This window comes from Notamacropus eugenii, chromosome 4 (genome assembly GCF_028372415.1).
Source record: "Notamacropus eugenii isolate mMacEug1 chromosome 4, mMacEug1.pri_v2, whole genome shotgun sequence".
NCBI classification, from domain to species: domain Eukaryota; kingdom Metazoa; phylum Chordata; class Mammalia; order Diprotodontia; family Macropodidae; genus Notamacropus; species Notamacropus eugenii.
The window spans coordinates 80,298,517-80,316,539 of record NC_092875.1 but is presented as its reverse complement, the minus strand read 5'-3'; the positions used below and the strand labels follow the sequence as shown (position 1 = coordinate 80,316,539).

Here is an 18,023-nt window from a genome sequence, read left to right as displayed (position 1 = left end):
GGACTGGGTGAGGAAGGAAGCCTTCAAAAAACCAGCCAAGCAGGCTGAGGTAGCTTCACTTTGCCTGCACTGCTGGCCTACCCCCTTCCCAACCTGGAGACTCCTCTCAAAAGAGGGACCCTTTTCAGTTCCAAATCCCTCATCCTATGATAACAACAGACAGTTGAGGCTTAGGTTAATTTTAAAATACGCTGATGCCGCTTTATTTAACAAAGGGGGAGGGAATAGAGCAGGGGGCCACAGTACAAAAGGTTCCCACTTAAGTCTGTCCTAGAACATCACTTAGAACATCGATGAGGAAGGGGGTGGTCACTGCTCCTCCCTACACAGTCTGGGCTCTTCCAGGCCCCCACTCTGGGCTGACATGGTCGCCTGTCCATAGTCCTGGGAAGGAGGGCCCTAGGTGCAGGCTCATGAAGGCACTTTCATCTTCGGGCTCCCCAAGAAGAACTGAAGGAGACGGTCTACCAGAAGGGCCACAAAGAAGTCGAACAGCAGGACCTGAGCAATCACCAGCTTGAACTGGAGGACATGAAGGGAGCATTAGAAGGGGGAGAGAACCCAGCTAACTCTACTAGAAACTTCCCTGGGGCCTCTGAAGGGATAGAGGGGGATAGAGGAAACTCCAAGGGTCTGGACTAGAAGGCTTGCCAAGGTCAGTGTTCACTGGAGCAACCCCAAAGGACAAAAATGGGGCACCAGAATCAGTAGTAGCTTGAATGGAAGTCCTCCTTACCTCCACAGGGATGTCCACAAGCCCAAACTGGCTGTTGAAGTCAGGGGAAGAACCCAACAGGAGACCAGCAACAGCAGCAGTGGATATACCGAGGCTCCACAGAAGGGGCTTGTTCTCCCGAAGGCTCTCCATGAATGGGGGACCCTGGGGGAGGCCAGGGTCACTCAAACCCCTTGCCCTAACCTCCTCCTGGGGCTCAGTGTAGTTAGTGAGGTAAGGTTTGGTGGGAATTATGGTCTTCCAGGACTAGTATTATGGGGCTGGATGCACTGGTAGAAATTGGGGGACCTATAGGGCTGGGGTGTCAGTAAGAATCAGGGATCCTATGGGGTTAATTCAGTAGGAGAGGACTCACCTTATAGTTGATGGCAAAAGTGGCCATCTGCATGGCCATGGCCATGATATACACAGTGCTGTTGACCAGGCTCGGCTCAAACTCTTTGTACAAATCCACAAACTCCTCCTTCCTAGAGAAGAAGGCAGGATTAGGACTCCAAAGGCATGTATCAGGACAGAAGTCACTATCCTCTAAACTCTGGCAAAGCCCTACCTATCACTTAGTGGAGGAAAAAGAAAGGGGAAGGCACTACTCACTTGCCAGGGCTTCGGGCCTGAGCCCCCTTGTACAGGTAGATGAGACTCAAAAAGTGCACCAGAAATTGCAGGAGCACGGTGAGGATGGTGTACAGATTGAAGATGTTGGGTAGTGGCCGCTCTGGTGATAGTGTCTTCAAGGGCTGGGGGTTAGAAAGGCCTCTGCTCATCCTTGCTCTGGAGAGGATGAAGCAGGACAGACCCCAGACTCCCAAGGGAAAAAAAGAGGATGCACTCATTTCCTTCAGTTAAAACTTCCATCTTTTAGATGTCTTCCCCCAGCCTTTGCCCCTCAGTCCTCATAATGCCTCAGAGTTAACAGGATTAAAACAAAACAAAAACAAACCCCTTTGTGATTGTTTTTGACCCCCACCCTTTCTGTACTGACTGCAGGGCCACTAGTCTCTACAGACCAGGCAATGTCTTCCCCGTCTATCTCCCACAATGGCTGTCTGCTCATCGGCACTGCCTCTACAAACCTTGGAGCGTGAGATGAAGAGGAAGCAGCCAGCCAGCAGCAAGCCCTGCAGTGTGGCCTGGAAGTCACTGAACTTGACCCCTTCCAGGTATAGGACACTCTGGCTGTAGGCAAGGATGAGTGCATTCAACGCAAGGATTTTGAACATCTGTAGCGTGGTCACTAGAGTGCACCGGCCTTGTTTGATGACATGGCAGACTGGGAGAGGAAGAAGAGGGGGATAGCTCACAGTCAAGGTTTGGGGACTAGAAGGCAACCAACACTAAAAAAATCCTGTTCCTAAAGGAGGGAGATTAGTGATGACTAGCACTGGGCTTCAGTAGGTTCCCTGAGGGGAGACAACAGTGAAGGGTCATTGAGTATTAGAGGTCAATCACTAGGAGTAGACCAGAATGCAGGTGGGCAACAGAATGGGTTAGTTAAAATGACTGGGCACAGGATGAGGAGCTAGTGTCTGTTAGTAAGGGGAGGTCAGGAAGGGTCAGTATCTGTTAGTGCTATGTCCCTTGGGACTTGGATACTCACTGCACTGAATGGAGGAAAGCTTAGAGGTGAAAGGGGCTGCTATGCTAGCATCTCCCAGCTTCACAACAGGGGCATGGTCCTCCTCTAAGTCCCTTAGCACCTGGTTGAGCCGCTCCTGCAGGTAGGAAAGGAAACAGACACATGCCCAAGTTTTAGCCCAGGACTCATTTCCTATACCCCAACCCCCCATCCTAGAGTTCCTTGGCAATGTCACACACCCGCTGGAGATTCAGTTGCTCCTCCCGTGCAGGCCGATGCTTAACCAGTCTTGAGGTCATCCTCACATTGCTGCTGCTGCTCAGAGAGAGTCTCCCATCACTGGGGCCATCCCTGGGTCTTCGACGCCTTTCAAATATCCGTTCTGGGGCATTGGCCAACAGAGCAACCCCTGCAAGGTACAAGCAGGGCAGGAAAGGAAGGATATGGGCACCCTCCTTCCCTTACAGAAGACACTGGGAGACTCTGGGGAAGATTTTAAAGTATTTTGGCCATAGGCAGAATGGCCACACAACTCACAATCACGCAACCTAAACAAATTTCTGTCTCAATAAATATCCCACTTTCCCCCACACCCCTACACTAGAAGCTGTATAGATAGGCAGGTGCATGAGTCCCTATTCACACTGGGGAGTCTCACCCACCACCCTTTCCCTTACCCACATCCGCATGCTTCAATGCCCCAACATCATTGGTGCCATCCCCACACATCAGGGTTACGTAGCCAAGCTCCTTTAGGCTAGTGATGACAAACTCCTAGGACAGGAGGGGGAGTGGTCAGTGAGAGGGAAGCCTATAATGGTCCCTTCTCCCCCACCCCTGGCCAGGCTCCAAGATCACCTTCTGTTTGGGGGAGACTCGGGCAAACACCTGGACATGAGGAATGAGCTTGAGCAGGTAGTGATGGTCAGAAGCCTGGAGGTGGGCAAGGCCATCCCCTGTTAGGCACAATGCGTAATTTGAAGTCAGCTCCTTTGTGGAGCTCTGGATGAGTGGGAAGATGATGGTGCCATCAATGGACTGCCACTGCCATTCGGAGCCTGTAACACATCAGAAGACACATGGTAACTGTGAATTCTCTCCTTCCTTGGCCTTTGGGATGCTATGATATTGTAGTGACTGTCCTACCCTTTAGCATTTTTTCTCTACCCTTTTTACTGCCTTCCTTTCCTTCTGACCTCAAACTATGAGAATCTCACAAGGCAGCTATCTCTATACTCTCCTTCAGTAATCATTTAATCTTCCTGCCTTCAACTTCTACCACTCTGCAAATGATTCCCATATCTTTATCCCCTCCCTTGACGAAAGCTTCCACGTTTACTTTATTTTGAATCTTTTATTCTGATTTTAACGAATACTAAACGAAATGAGCATTTCACCATGCCAAAAAGAACAAGACTGTACGTGAAACTGAATTTCTGTAAGATACAACTTGCCTTTCAAGTATATAATTAATTCCCCATGTAACTTTTGAAGCTGTCCTGCTCATCTATGTTTCTTTCTGGCTTTCATTCTGTTCTCTTCTGTGCATTTAAAGAAATGCTTTAATGACCCCCTCCCAAGAAAACCTCCTATACATGACTTTTCAAAGTCCAGCATAACTAACTCCTTCAATAGCTTTCTTAAAAAAATATCCCTCTCATTCTACAAGTCATGTGCTTCATCATTAGGCTTCTGGAATTTTGGTTGGCCACTGCCTTGATCAGAGTTCTTAGGTCTTCCAAAGCTGCTTTTCTTTACAATGTTGTTGTCATCATAAAGATGTTCTCCTGGTTTTACTCACCGCACTGCCTGAGTTCACATAAGTTTTGTAGGCTTCTCTGAAACCAGCTCTTTCATCATTTCTTATGTTGCAATTCACATACCATGTTTTGTTTGGCCATTTCCAATTCACAGGCATTCACTTAATTTCCCATTCACTTAATTTCAAAGTTGTTTGATACAAATAGGCAAGTTCTCACCTTTGGACAAAGTCACACAAGTGTATGAACTGTGTCTTACTACACATTTATATGGATTAATCCCAAATGGTTTTCACTACCTCATAAGGATCCTTTAATTTCTCCCTTATTGCTTTACTATTATACTGACAGTGACTACTAAAAACGCTCTTTAAGCAGTGGGGCCACTTTACTGAGAAAAGTGAAACTGCCTGTTGTGAGCTCATGTTTCTTCCCATTCCCCCATTTCAGCTAAAGTCCTGTAAAAGCCATTTACTTGTGCTCTGGATTCCAACTCCAACAATCCTATTTCCTTCTGGAGTTCACCCTTTCACTCACCCCTTCTTTCTCATTTCCTGGAGTCTTTCCTACCAGCCTAAACATTCCCAGAGCTCCGTATTCTTAGAAAAAAGGTTTCACTTGATTACCCCTTCAAGCTATCATGTCATATCTCTTCCTCACAGACAAAGCCAAATGCCTAGAAAAAGCTATTTATGCCCATTGCCTCTACTTAACTCCCATCCCACTCACTTTTCTCTTCCTTCTAATCTGGCTTTTAACTCCACCCCTCAACCTAAAACTCCCCTACAAGGGTTTTACTCTCTTTATTTGCTATCTGATTGGCCCTTTTTTTAGGTCTCATCTTCTGTAGCTTTGGATCATCATTCCTCAGGACTACTTTCTCCTCCCTAAGCTTTTGTGGCCCCTCACTTCTGGTTTTCCTCCTCCCTACCTGACCACATCTTCTTAGCCTCCTTTGCTGGATCATCACCTGCAGCCTGACCCCTAACAGTTCTTCTACCTCTCCTGGCCACCTCATGAGCTTCCAGGACTTCAAAGAACATCTTTACTCAGAAGACATGTGAACCTACCTAGTCTAATTTCTCTTCTAAATTCCTTCCAATAGTCTGAACTCCTGCAAATAGCAGTAATAGCTGCTTTCAATCTCTAATCTCTTCAACCCATTTTTGACCAAGCCATCAAAATCCTTTTCCTAAACCACAGGGCTGGCATTATTCCCCTGCTCAAATATCTTCAATGGTTATTACCTCCCAGCTAAACTATATACATCTCTCAGTGAGAGTTTCAGGGAAACCTGGTAAGATTTATAAGAACTGAAGAAGAGTAAGGCAAGAAGAACCAGGAGAAGAGTTTATACAGTAACAATATTCCAAAGAGAAGAAAAAAGACTTTGAAAGAACTGAGGGTTGGAAAAAAAGGAAAAAGAAATGAAAGAAGAGGGTCAACTTTTTAAAAGTGCACCAAGAGAAAGCCAAAAGGAAACAGAGACAAGCAGGACAGCTTTGAAGGTTATGTGTTGAAATAATCACATACTACAAGGAAAAGCAAGCTGCACAGAACAGAAATTCAGTTCCATGTATAATTATTGTTTTAAAAAAGGTTACTTTGTATATGGGAATGCTCATCTTATTTGGTGTTGGTTAAACTCAGAATAAAAAAAAAAAGATTCTTTTACAATTTGTCTCTAAATTTATTTCATTTTACCTCCCTATCCTGAAAATTCTATTACAGCCAAGCTGGTCTACTTCCTATCCCCTCAACTCAGCACTTGCCCTCCTATGTCTCTTGCAACTGCCCTGGCTGTCTCCAATTCCTACAATGCCCTCCCTCGTTTCCTCTACCTCCTGGAATCTTTGGCTTCCTTTGAGACCCAGCATAGTCTGTAACGCTTATATGAAGCCTTTTCTCACCATCACTAGTTTAGGGCTTTCTCGTCCCTTAAATTATTGTGTATTTACTTATGTGTGGAATTTAAGTTCTTTGAGTGCAGGGATGTTTTTGTTTTTGAATGCCAGTGACTAGCAGAGAGAAGGGATTTAAAAATATTTTGGGGATTAAATGGCCATCTCAAAAACTCTACAGGTCTAAATTTAGGATCATAATCTCCCTTTTTTCTCCAACTTCACCCAACTAATCCATTTAAACTTTCCTAGTTCTACCAATGCCATCCTCCCCACTCTCCCTTTCTTTCATCCTTTATATACTGAACCACCAACTCCTACTGATGCCAGCACAACAGTGCAGGTCTTTATCACTGTGTCTGGATCACTATACCATCCTGTCCCCATGCCTCCCTAGTCTCTCCTCCTCATATATCTACACAGGTAACCAGACAAAACTTAGAATCGAATCACAGACTGTCATACCATAGAGACCACTTAGTTTAACTTCATTTTACAATTGAGTAAACTTATTTCTAAAAAGGTGAACTACTCAATTACTCATGTCCATTCAGCTCTACTTAATGTTCTAACATTTACTAAAACACCAAGTTTGTGCAAGGCATCATTGTATAGAAAGGCAAAAATAAAATTCCCAGATCTCAAGGAGCTTAGTTCTACAGGAAAAAGAGGATGCAAAAGGTACAGAGATAGATAAATATAAAACATATACAAAGTTACATCAAGTAACTTCGAGAAGAGAGCACTGACAATAAGGGAGAATCAGGAAAAGGTTTGGGTGGGAGGTGTGCTCTGAAGCAAGGGATTCCAATGGCACAGGGGAGTTCTACTAGGCCAGTCTGCCTGAAAGAAGAACATGTAAATGAGAGTTATAGGAAGACTGGCAAATGGAGGAGCTGTGCTGCGGAAAGCTTGAAGTGTCAGGCTGAGGAGTTTGTGCTTAATCCCAGAGGCGATCCAAGGAGCCACTGCAGATCTGTGAGGAGGGGAATGACATGGTCAGATTTGTTTTTTAGGAACAAAAATTTTAAAAGTTGTGTAGAGGATGGACTGGAGTAGGGGAAAGAATGAAAACAGGAAGACTGATTTGGAGAATGTGATGAAGGTTTGAAATAGGCAGAGAAAGGGATAGATGCTTCTAGAGGGAGACTCAACAAGACGTGAAAACTGATAAGATACTGGGGAAGGTAGGCTTAACCAAATGAAAGAGTTGAGGAGGGCTTCAAGGTTGTAAACCTAAGTGACTGGCAAGACAGTAACCAGAACAGAAACTGGAAAGGCTAGAAGTAATAAAATCAGTTCTGCTTTAAAATATATTGAGTTTGAAATACTTTTTAGACATTCCAATGGAGAGGTCCAGCAAGTAGATGATAACAAAGGGCTGGCTCTGAAGAGAGATCAGAGTTGGATATACAGATGTGAGTCATCCAAAAAGAGATGATAATTTAACCAATAGGAACTGATGAGATGATTGAGACAAAGGTTTTCCTAACTTCCCTTCTGTGCTCCACATTATGAGTTACTTTCAGGAACCTTTTATACATGGGTAGAACTGTCTTCTTCAACTGCTGGATCCTGCACTGACACTTTAAACTCAATCCCTCTAAAACCAAGCTAATTGTCTTTTTTCCCAGAAGACCCTTCTAACTCCAACATTTCTCTCAGTGGCATCACAGCTCAGCCAGTCCTCCATGTTCATAACCTTTGGACTATTCATGCCTCTTCCTTGTATCAAGTCAAGACCAGGTTCCAGTGAGTCCACTTCTGCAGCATTTCCTGAATCCTTTGCCTTCACTTGGTCTCTCTCCAGTACTACTACTCTTCACTGAGGATCAGTCTTCACTTCCACCTTCCTGCAATGCTGCCATCCCTTTACAGCTCTTCCCAACTCCTTTCAGTCTCTTCTCCAAGCCAGGCCTTGGTATAACTTCCAGAATAACCTTTCTTAGGCACAGACCTGGTGAGGTAACTCCTTGGCTAAAACACCTGCAGTGGCTTCCTAATGTCTCCCAAGTAAGGTTACTTTAGGTTTTCTACCACCTGCTTCCCCCCGACTTTTTCAGCCTTGTCCATTAAGTGAGAGTCAAAAGATGTTTGGGAGAGAGAGAGACAGGGAGATTCAGAACTGGCTGAATGGCTGAAATCAGAGATCCAATTACCATTGTTGGGCCAATGCCAACCTGGAAAGAGGTCTCTGATGGAATATCTCAGACCCTGGCCCTGGGCAATTTCAAATTTTATCACTGAGTTGATCATGAAACCAGGAAGGGTAGCTAACACAGCTCTGACTGACAGGACATAAACAGTTTGATGACTAGGTAAATTCAATACGGCAAAATTTTAATGAGGATTTATAAATGCAACATTTCACATGGATTAAAAAAATTAATTTCGTAAGTATAAGATAAGGGAGAATATCTAGGTATGTGAAAACAACCTGGGAGTCTGAGGGGATCACAAGCACAATGAATCAGTGTTCCTTGGCAGTCAAAAAAGCAAAACCTGATGTGACCTTGGGCTTCATTATTTAGTGGGACAGATCTAGAATCAATGAGCTTCCATGTACCACGGTGAAACATGGAGTACTGCTGAACTCTGGGAATCATAATTTAGGAAGGACATTCACAGGCTAGAATACCTCTAGGAGAAGGCAACAAGGAGAGCAAGGGGACTAGAAGTCACCCCATAAAAGGGAAATGTGGAAGGTTAAGCATGGAGAAGAGAACACTTGGGAGGTGGGGGTGGGGAGAAAATGTGTTCAAGTAATTGAAGGGCTACCATGGGGAAGTATTACCACTTGTTCAGCATGGCCATAGACAACAAAGCCAGAAACAATGATGTAAGCTACAGAGACAGATTTCAGTTTCAAAAAAGGAAAAAATTTTCTCAAAATTAGAGTTGTCCATTAGTGGAACAGACGATCACCATGAGTGAGCTTTTCCTCCACCAGAGGACTTCAAGCAGAGGATGAAGAGAGAACCCAGAGGACTCAATGGTTTCTGAGGTCCCTTCCAAATCATAATCTGTGATTTATATTTTTCTTCATGCAGGAGATTTTAAAATCAAGCCAGGGCAGCTCTGTTCTTCCTGAAACTGGCTGTGCTTCCACCTCAGTGTGTCTGCTTAGGCTCGTCTCTAGGTCTGAAATATCTTCTTTCTTTTTCTAATTCTGACTTCTCCTTTGCAGCCCCATTCCAAAGCCACCTCTGATGTAAAAGTCTTCCTGGAGCCTGCCTGGTTGGTAACAACTTCCTCTTTGTGCTTCACAGATTCCTTTTTTTAAACATTTTTACAAACCCTATCTGATTTGTGTTGGTATCTTTCCCTCCTCCTAGACTGCAAGCTTCAACATATCTTCTCAGCAATTAGCAATGGCTTAATAAATACTTGTGATAGTTATGGTATACGAATGTAATGGAATATTATTGTGCTATAAGAAATGATTAGTAGGTGGACTTCAGAAAGGCCTGGAAAGACTTAAATGAACTGAAGCTGAGTGAACTGAGCAGAACCAGAACAGTAACACAACAACGTTGTGTGAGAAAACTCCAAAAGACACATGAAGTTAAAAATGCCATCCACAGCCAGAAAAAGAAATATGGAATCTGAATGCAGATCAAAGCATACTATTTGTTCTCTTATTTTGTTAAATTTAGTTTTTTCTTTCTCATGGCTCCTCCCATTCATTCTAATTCTACACTATTTACTAACGTGAAAATATGTGTATGTAGAGCCTATAATGGATTGCACACTGTCTTGGGGAGGGGAGAAAGATGGAGAAAATTTAAAACTTGTGGAAGTAAATGTTGAAAACTAAAAATAAATAAATTTATTTAAAAAATTTAAAAATAAAAGAGGTTATTTACTAAGGTGGAAAAAAAATTTGTGATTATTCTGAGATTCAGATAACTGACTCAAGTCAGTGTTATCTCCCTTTTCTGAGTTACTCCAGAACTCCACACTTATCTCAGCACAAACTACACCTACAGTGACTCTACTTGAAGCACATGCGAGTTTATTTCTCTAGCCACAGAGACCTTGGCTCTTCCACAACTCAGATGACACAAAGGAGATTCAACAATCACGTACTGAACTAAAAGAACTGATTAGTTTGGCCTGTCAATTGTCAATCAGTATCTGGTAAACAAGCAGCATCTACTCAGAGTTTGTATGACTCTGCAGGAGGCCCTCGGAAACACACACCCCCATGGACACAGAAACCCACCATGGCCCTTGCTCCACCTCCCTGAACACAATGCTTCCTGCCACCAGGGGTCAAAAAGGGGACATCCTGTCACACACACAGAATCCAAAGCTTACCTTTCTGGGTGGGGGCCTGAAGGATTAATGTGTGCTCCTTTTCAATGAAGTGTAGCTCCTGGGCCACGTGACAGGCTGTAAGCGGATTATCACCTGTGATCATGACCACCTGGAGGAACAGGTCATGGCTTAGGAGGGCAATGTCCAGAATGAGCTAGGAGGAAGGACAAACAGCTCGGAGCATAATGGGTACAGGGCCTGGAGTCAGGAGGACCTGAGTTCAAATCCAGCCTCAGATACTTACTGGCTGGGTAACCCTGGGTCAGTTGCTTCACCTCTACCTGCAAAGCTAGAAGGTTGAATTCCATGGCCCTTAGCATCCCTGTCAGCTTTAATTCTATGATCCTATGAAGTATGAGTAGGGGAAGACAAGGAGCAGGGGTATGGGTCTCAACAAAGGAGGAAGCAGCTATACCCTGTGTGATGCATTCTGGATCTCCCGAATTACAGCTTTGGAGTCAGCTTTGAGTGGACAGGAGACTACAATGAAACCCACAAATTTCAGGTGGCATTCAAGAGTTTCACGTTTAACCTCTCGTACCTAGGAAGGAGTCACAAAGAATAGTTTAGCTGAAATGCTGGAGAGACAGCCAAGCTACATCAAGGCCATTGACAAGAAATACTACTCTATGCCACAAGAAAATGGGAAGGACAGATACCTGCTGATGAGTGAGATGGCCCAGTTCCTTGTATCCTAGAGCAAGGATACGGGCTCCTTCCCTGGAGATCTCAGTATGAATGCTTTGATAGTCACTTGGGCACTGAGAAAACTAGAGGAGAAAGAAAAATTGCATTATAAACTGACCAACCCAACCACAGAGGTCTCCAGCCACCCCTGTGGCCAGTAGTCCCCAACATGTGCTCCAGGGCAATAGGAAACCATGTAGTGCCTGAGTCTCTCATCTCAGGTACATGGTCAGTCTTGTGGGAGAGCACCAGGGTGGTGCTCACCATGGGATGCAGGGTCTCAGGGGCCCCCTTCACTGCAGCGATGTAACACAGGTCGGTAGACCCCATCTTCTCGTAGGAGGCCAGCACGGACATTCGCTTCAGGGCACTGGCAAAATGAAAGCGCTGGTGAATTTTCAGTCCCTGAGTTTTAATACTTCTGGGGAAAACTTTCTCATCTGGAAACAAATAAGCAGGAGTCCTGAGGGGTTTCACTCATTAGGCAGCAAGGATACCAACCCTCCACCCTAAATCCACTCTGCTCATGTCCCACTGCCTCCCAGCACTGCTACTCTGGTATCCAATGAGACAGCTCCACACCAAACTAAACCTCCACCCCGTACCCATGGCCTGGAACCCAAACAAAGAGAATTCCTTCTCTTGAGCTCACTCCCAAGGCAGTCCCAAGTGACTACTCACCTTTGGTAAGAGTCCATTCCACAGCTGTCAGCATGGCTTTCTCTAGAGGATCTCCTACCAAGGAGCCATCATCCAGTAGCACTAGGGAGTGGCATGTGGCCAGGGCCCGGTGTGTTTCTACAGGAATATTGGACACTGGCGTCACCTCCTTCCCATCTCTGCAACGATGGGAAACAGCCAGCCAGGTTACAGCGTGGAGACAGGGCTGCAAGTGCCTTTCCCAACCTCCCACCCAAAGAGTAAAAGGGATGGCTAGGCATCCAATATCCCAGTCTGGCTCCTCAGTCCTGAAGAAAGCCTTGAACAACAGGAAAATGAGGAATCTGAGGAAAGTGGAAAAGTTGAACAAGCTCCCTTCTGAGGCTGCAATGCCATTCTATAGACTGGAGTATGAGCAATAAAGGTCCACCACAGGGACTGGAATCTGTCCTAGATCACCCTAGCTATAACCTTGACTTCCATGTGATCATCTACACCTGAAACACTAAGGTTCACTTCCTGGGTCAGGCAAAATTCCTGAGGAAACTTAAAAGAGTGCTTTCTATCCTCCCCAGAGCCCAGATCAGCATGCCCAGTCACTCACTTGAGCCCCGCCACGCCCCGAACCACAAGGCTGTCACTAGTCAGGGTGCCTGTCTTGTCAAAACAGCACACTTGGACTTTCCCAGCAAAGGGAATCCGGAACGGCTCTGTGCAATACATGTCTGCAGGAAACAAGTCGGGGTGAAGGCCTCTGGGGCTGCCTCCGTGGGTGGCCAACTTCCTCCCACCCACCCAGGTCACTCACAGAGTTTGGCCAAGGCAATGAGAGAGGTGTTGACAGCCAGAGACAGTTCGATGGGAAGCTCTGGTGGCACAACTGAAGTCAGAATCAGAGTGCATTCCAGAAACAGCTTGTATCGATTCCTGCTGGGGTCCTTAGTGCCTGGGTGGGAGACAGATATGGTATGAGTAATCAGGATCAATGTCAAAGCAAAGAACATGAGCAAGGCCTGGCCAAACCTCTAGGCCCACGGAACAAGACAGTTTACCTTCAATCCAAACATATGCTGCTGCTGCAACTGCAAAGACAAGTAGGAAGAGGATGAAGATAAAAGTTTCTAGGTTGTTAGCAGTCACTCTCTTCACTCCAAAAAGGATTGTGCGAAGCAGTTTGCCCTGGGAGAGGCAGAATAAAGATTCTTTAATTGAAGTAGTGGAGATGGAGAGCCTTGCTCTTTTTTGTGTACAGGGTGGGGTAGTCACTTTTGTTTGGGGCCTCAAGGACTAAACAGATACCAAACCCTAAAGTAGGGGCAGAGGCTCAGAAATAATGGAAGATATTTCATAACAGTAGCAGGGAAAATGTGTCAATCAGCCTGACAGCATGACTGAAGACATGAAGAACTCCTGCCACCCCCCGCCCCTGCCAATCTTCCGCTACATCACACTCCTATCCACCTCACCCAATGGCTATTACCTGTGACGTATTGAAGCCTGTCCTCAGAACATAGGCCACACAACCATTGTCGACCGCTGTGGGAGACAAACAGGCAATTAAAAGGCTGGGTGATCTCCAGAGGAAGGAGAAACCGCCTCTGATCTGCATAGCCTGTATTTACCTTTACCAACTGTCACATATTTTCTACACATTACATTATCACTTGGAGGATGAGAAAAACATGAGCTACAATGGGAAGTAGGAAAAACCAACATATGATTATCCTTATGTAGCCCTGTGGAGGAATGGAAGTGTGGATAATTCAGAGATCACCTCATAATTGTTCATGTACACACACCTAAACCTATGCTTTATTCACAAACTGAGTCACAGACCAAAACTGGTCAGCATCAGACCCAGGCTGGGGGCAGGGGGAAACCACATCAGTCAAGAGTCATTTTCACTGAGGGGGATAGGGCAGCAAAAGAAATGCCTGATCAGCTAGGTCATTCAATGTTGGAGGTGGAAAAAAACCTACGTTTCAGCCCCGTGGTGGCTTTCTGGGGAGCAATATGCTGCACAACCTTGGTGCCCCCAAAGATAACATGGAGGCGTGAATCAGCTTGTATGTCCAGCACATGGTCTGGGTCCAAGTCCTCAATTGGTTCCTGCAAGGAGATCACCAGTGGCCTTCAGAATTTAATTGTCTCCCAGGTCCCCACATTCCCCTAGACTTTCATTGCTCTTTCCTTACCTTCATCTGTGGTACTGACTCCCCAGTGAGCATGGCCTCATCCACAATGCAGCGGCCCCGCAGCAGTAGCACATCACAGGGGACTAGGTTTTCATGGGGGGAGCGACCTATTGGAGAGATGGTATTACTAGGAGACAGAGCCCATTTGATTCACGACTCCCCTACCACCACACATGGAAGAAGGATGAAGAGGACCCAGTTTTCCCTAGGATAGGACTGAGGATAATACATCTCAGAATAGTCAAGGGGAGTCAGAACTTCTAGATTTTATTTTTGAATCTATCACCAAATCAATGCACTATCATCTAAAAGTCCCTTCCTCTCTGTAAGTCTTAGTTCCCCCCATCTAGAAAAGCAGGTGACTGGACTAGATCATTTCTCAGGTCCCTTCTAGCTCTAAATATCTACGATTGTCAGGAGTAGGGAGGGTAGGGGAAAGAGGTTGGATCTGGGAACTTGGATCCCTTCACACCCAGAACATTACCAATGGAGACGATATCTCCAGGTATGATCTCATCACTGGAAATTGGTCTCCACTTTCGGCTCCGATAAACCTGCCAGAATGAGGTGGGATGGTGGTGAATAAGCAGTAATCAACAGTTCCAATCTTGACCCAAGTCTAGGCATAGCCAACAATACATTGCCAACTCCTCCCCCTGAGCTTTGCCCAGAGGAATTCCTGGGCAAGCTAGCTGTCCTTAAAACTAAGCTAGTCCAGCCCATCCTACACCATACCTGGATCATGTAAGGCTTATTGCCCATCTTTCGAATCTCTGACATATTCCTCATCTGTTGCTGTACCAGGGATGCCTCAAAGGCAACCAACATGGAGAGGGTGAAGACACTGTAGTACCAGTACTCATCTAGGCACCATAGCCCCACACAAAACACCTGAGGAGGATCAGGAGACACAGAATGAATCAGGCCTAGACTTATCCTGTCTATGGCAGGAGGAGGGACCTTGACCCCTGGGAGGGTAGGGCAAGGGTTTCAGGGGAAGGGGAGATGGGGAGAATAGGTGGCCTACTTATTCCTGAAGTGGAGGTGCCTGTCACTAAATAGTGAACTAACAAGGGTTACTTCTTTCCCCAAGTGAAATAATAGGGAAAACATAGGCTTCATTAGAATGTAAGCTCCTTGAGGGCAGAAACTATTTTTCATTCTGTCTTTCAATCCCCAGTGCTTACCACGGTGCCCTGTACATAGTAGGTGCTTAATAAATGCTTGTTGGATTGGACTGGAGAGGAGAGGGCATGCACAGCAGCCCTAGCACCAGGGGCTGAACCTCAGAGACAACAGAGGTACCTTTACCTGAAACACAAAGAAGGGGGCTGTGGCTCTCTCTTTAAACAGCTCCGAGAACTCAGGCACCACCATCTCCGCCCTGAAAAGGAGACCAGTCCCCCCAACCCCACCAGGAGACATCAGGCTTCTGAAGGGGTGCAGGGCAGCCCCCCAAAATCAGATGAAATCCCCACCTGCTGACAATCTTGTAGGATGTGTCTCTCCAGCTTCTAGCCCAGACTGAGGGTTAGGAAAAGCAAGTAGTAATCTGCTCCTAGAGTCACTAAGGCAGAACAGACTTGGCAACACTGCTGTCTCTCCCTGGGCTAATCCTGCTGGTCATTTTATTATTATTCCCAACACACACTTATTGAACCCCATCTTTTGCAGAGCACCATACTGGGCACTGGGGATAGAGATAGAAGACAGGGGCCCTGCCCTCAAGGAGCTCAGTCAGGTTGCTGAGATGAGTTTCAAGGGTGAAGAGATCAACAGAGGGCACAATGTACCAAGAGTACAAAATGTTAGGGATTTCATAGTGAGAAAGGGTCAAGGAATGACAGTGGTCAAAAAATCTCCATGAATAAGGTGGTTTTTGAGCTGGTCCTGAAGGATGAAAAGATTTAGAGAAACATGGGGGAAATAAAACATTCAATCATGGGGGATAGTTATAAGCAAAGGCTACAAAGATAAGCAATGCTCACAGTATTTGGGGTAGGTGGAGGGAGACTAAGGAGACCAGTTTGGCTAAAGATGAAGTTTGTATAGGGGAGCAGTAGTAGGCAAAGGTCAGACTGTAGGAACTTCATACACAAGGTGGAGAAGTTCAGCTATCTCATAGACTACGGAGAGCCATCAAAAATTTCTGAGCAGAATGGCACTGGAGCATAAAAGAAGCCCAGAGGTTATAGCAGTAATGAGTACAGCAGATGGTGTGACTTCAAACATGTCACCTTAACTTTCTGTGCTTTGGAAATATTGGTCTGACATTACTGCACAGGGTGAACTGGAAAGGGAACCATCAGGAATAAGGGAGACCTGCCAACAATTAGTCTGGAGCAGTTGAAGGCAGAATATTAACCTAATTCAAGGGCAGGAATTAGAAGGAATTCTAGGAGCTAACTAACAGTATGTAGGAAGGGTAAGAAGTCCCTGACAGGAAAGATGACTCTTCTGAGGCAAGCAGAAAACTCACTTGTTGGTACCATATCTCTTTTCAGCTGCTCGGATTTCTGCATCTTCCTGAAAGCCCCGGGCATTTTGGTAGCAGGAAAAGGGGCTTCCTACAGGAAATGCCACTGGAAGGAACTTCTTTTTCTCCCCTTTGTCATATGAGTATTTGATCTTCTGAAACTCAAAGGACAGCACCTCCTGCTCGCCTTCTCCCTGGAAGAACAGGCCTGGATTACTGTGTAAGTGGTGGTAGAGGGGAACCCATCCGGGGACCTGGAGCCTAAAGGCTCTACACAGGGATGCTGTCACGCAACCAGGATATGGCTCCAGAAACCCTACTGAATCTATGATGCTTCCTTACCTCATCTCGATGTAAGGCTACAAGCTCAGCTGATCCATTGTTGGGAGTTGGGACCACCTTCACCACAGTTGCTCTGCTGGGATCATATTCCTGTAAGTAACAGTAAAATTTAAGTCCCAGGTAAAAGAGATCGGAGGCATAAAGTTGAGTCCTATCTTGTCCAGTGCCAGGAAAACAAATACACCAATTTAAAACCAAGTGAAAAAGATGTAAGTCCTATCCTTTTTAGCTCTACCCCTTCCCCACATTCTTCCGCCACAGTCCCAGCCAACTCTAGGTCTGAAAAGAGATCTCGGTTTCTTGTCCCTTCAGGCAGCAACCCTTCTCCTTAGCTTGTTTCTCAACTATAGGACTTTCCCCTTTAGGGGACACACGCCCCCTCTTGGTCTGAGAACAAGGAATATCAAATGACTTAATACTGGTTTCTGAGTGAGCATTTGCTCTCCGATTCCCAGTGCCTGAAGCAGGAGAGATAGAGTTTCCCAAGAGGCCAGTGAGTATTCATGACCGAAGTCGCACTCGGCGGCTCCAAGACACCTGAGACAGCTAGGAGGCGGAACAGGTGTGTGGGTGCCAAGCGTAAAGTTACCGGAGACCAGGGCAAACACACACGTGGCACACAACAGCTCCGTCACGGGGCTGGAGGCTGATTAAACAAGATTACAAGTGGCCCCGGGCCAGGAAGGTCCCACCCATCTGAAATGCAGTCCGAGGGAAGGTGACAGGCCGCGCTGCGAGGACCCAGAGGCCCGGCGGGTGGGCCTGGGAATGCCGGCCGAGGGAGGCTGCACACAGCACGTGGGGAATCGCGGGAGGCCGGGACGGCCGGGATGAGCCGAGTTCCCGCGGCACGAGAGGCAAGGCGGGCGGAGAAGGAAGCAGCCCAGGGGTAGGCGGGGAAGGACGTGGCCTCGGGGGAGGTGCTTCACCTTCCACCCCTCTCTTTTCGCCAAAGTCCACCCTACACTGCCCCTCTTCCCCCGCCCGGACGCGCGCGCACTTACCGGAGCGCAAGTGAGCGCGCAGTGCGCGTGCACGGACCAGTGGCCGGAGAGGACGGTGAGGGCGTGCGCGAGCCCAATGGCCGCCAGGGTGAGCAGAGCCGCCTCCGGGACCTCTGTCCAGCCGCCGGTCCAGCCCCAGCAGCCGGCGGCCGCGGCCCCCAGCCAGGCCGGGTAGAGGAGCCCCACGAAGGGCAGCACCGTGAGGCGGCGCAGGCGGGCCAGGCGCCGGTACGGCCACACTGCGGCCACCAGTTCGTCCCCGCCCGCCACTAGCGCAGGCCCTGCGGGCAGCAGGAGCGGCCGCGCAGCCGGCGGTCCCCGACACGGGCCGCTACCGCCACCGGAGCCCGCCGCCGCCGCCGCCAT

At 46.9% G+C, this 18,023-nt stretch overlaps 1 protein-coding gene and 2 long non-coding RNA genes across 4 annotated transcripts; 2 read left to right on the top strand and 1 right to left on the bottom strand.

The window, feature by feature from the left end:
• Positions 1 to 175: 175 nt before the first annotated feature.
• Positions 176 to 18,023, bottom strand: ATP13A1 (ATPase 13A1). 2 transcript variants are annotated; one of them, XR_011965625.1, is made up of 26 exons: positions 17,658 to 18,023; positions 16,654 to 16,743; positions 16,315 to 16,505; positions 15,147 to 15,219; positions 14,571 to 14,726; positions 14,320 to 14,389; positions 13,836 to 13,942; positions 13,620 to 13,749; positions 13,121 to 13,176; positions 12,693 to 12,819; positions 12,449 to 12,586; positions 12,245 to 12,365; positions 11,662 to 11,819; positions 11,245 to 11,420; positions 10,953 to 11,063; positions 10,709 to 10,834; positions 10,294 to 10,402; positions 3,171 to 3,370; positions 2,990 to 3,086; positions 2,552 to 2,721; positions 2,334 to 2,448; positions 1,810 to 2,006; positions 1,331 to 1,538; positions 1,092 to 1,203; positions 737 to 880; positions 176 to 522 (listed from the first exon to the last, which is right to left on the bottom strand). XR_011965625.1 is itself a non-coding variant. In XM_072602467.1 (26 exons), exons 1-26 carry the CDS (start codon positions 18,021 to 18,023, stop codon positions 412 to 414), a joined length of 3,594 nt encoding a protein of 1,197 aa, XP_072458568.1. In that variant the 3' UTR covers positions 176 to 411. The 2 variants fall into 2 exon arrangements, 1 of the variants encoding a protein (XP_072458568.1); XM_072602467.1 differs by having other exon boundaries at positions 1,331 to 1,473.
• On the top strand, positions 3,307 to 5,749 carry LOC140500153 (uncharacterized). Its single transcript, XR_011965626.1, has 2 exons — positions 3,307 to 3,394; positions 4,907 to 5,749. It is a non-coding gene; the product is annotated as an uncharacterized lncRNA (long non-coding RNA).
• On the top strand, positions 9,135 to 9,801 carry LOC140500154 (uncharacterized). Its single transcript, XR_011965627.1, has 2 exons — positions 9,135 to 9,210; positions 9,309 to 9,801. It is a non-coding gene; the product is annotated as an uncharacterized lncRNA (long non-coding RNA).

Excerpts from the sequence above, each read along its gene's own strand:
- ATP13A1 (XM_072602467.1), bottom strand. The coding sequence starts at position 18,023 with ATGGCGGCGGCGGCGGCGGGCTCCGGTGGCGGTAGCGGCCCGTGTCGG. Across the intron at positions 12,587-12,692 it reads AGCATATGTTTGGATTGAAG|GCACTAAGGACCCCAGCAGG; the intron begins GTAAACTGTCTT and ends TCTCCCACCCAG. Across the intron at positions 1,204-1,330 it reads CAGGCCCGAAGCCCTGGCAA|GAAGGAGGAGTTTGTGGATT; the intron begins GTGAGTAGTGCC and ends CTTCTTCTCTAG.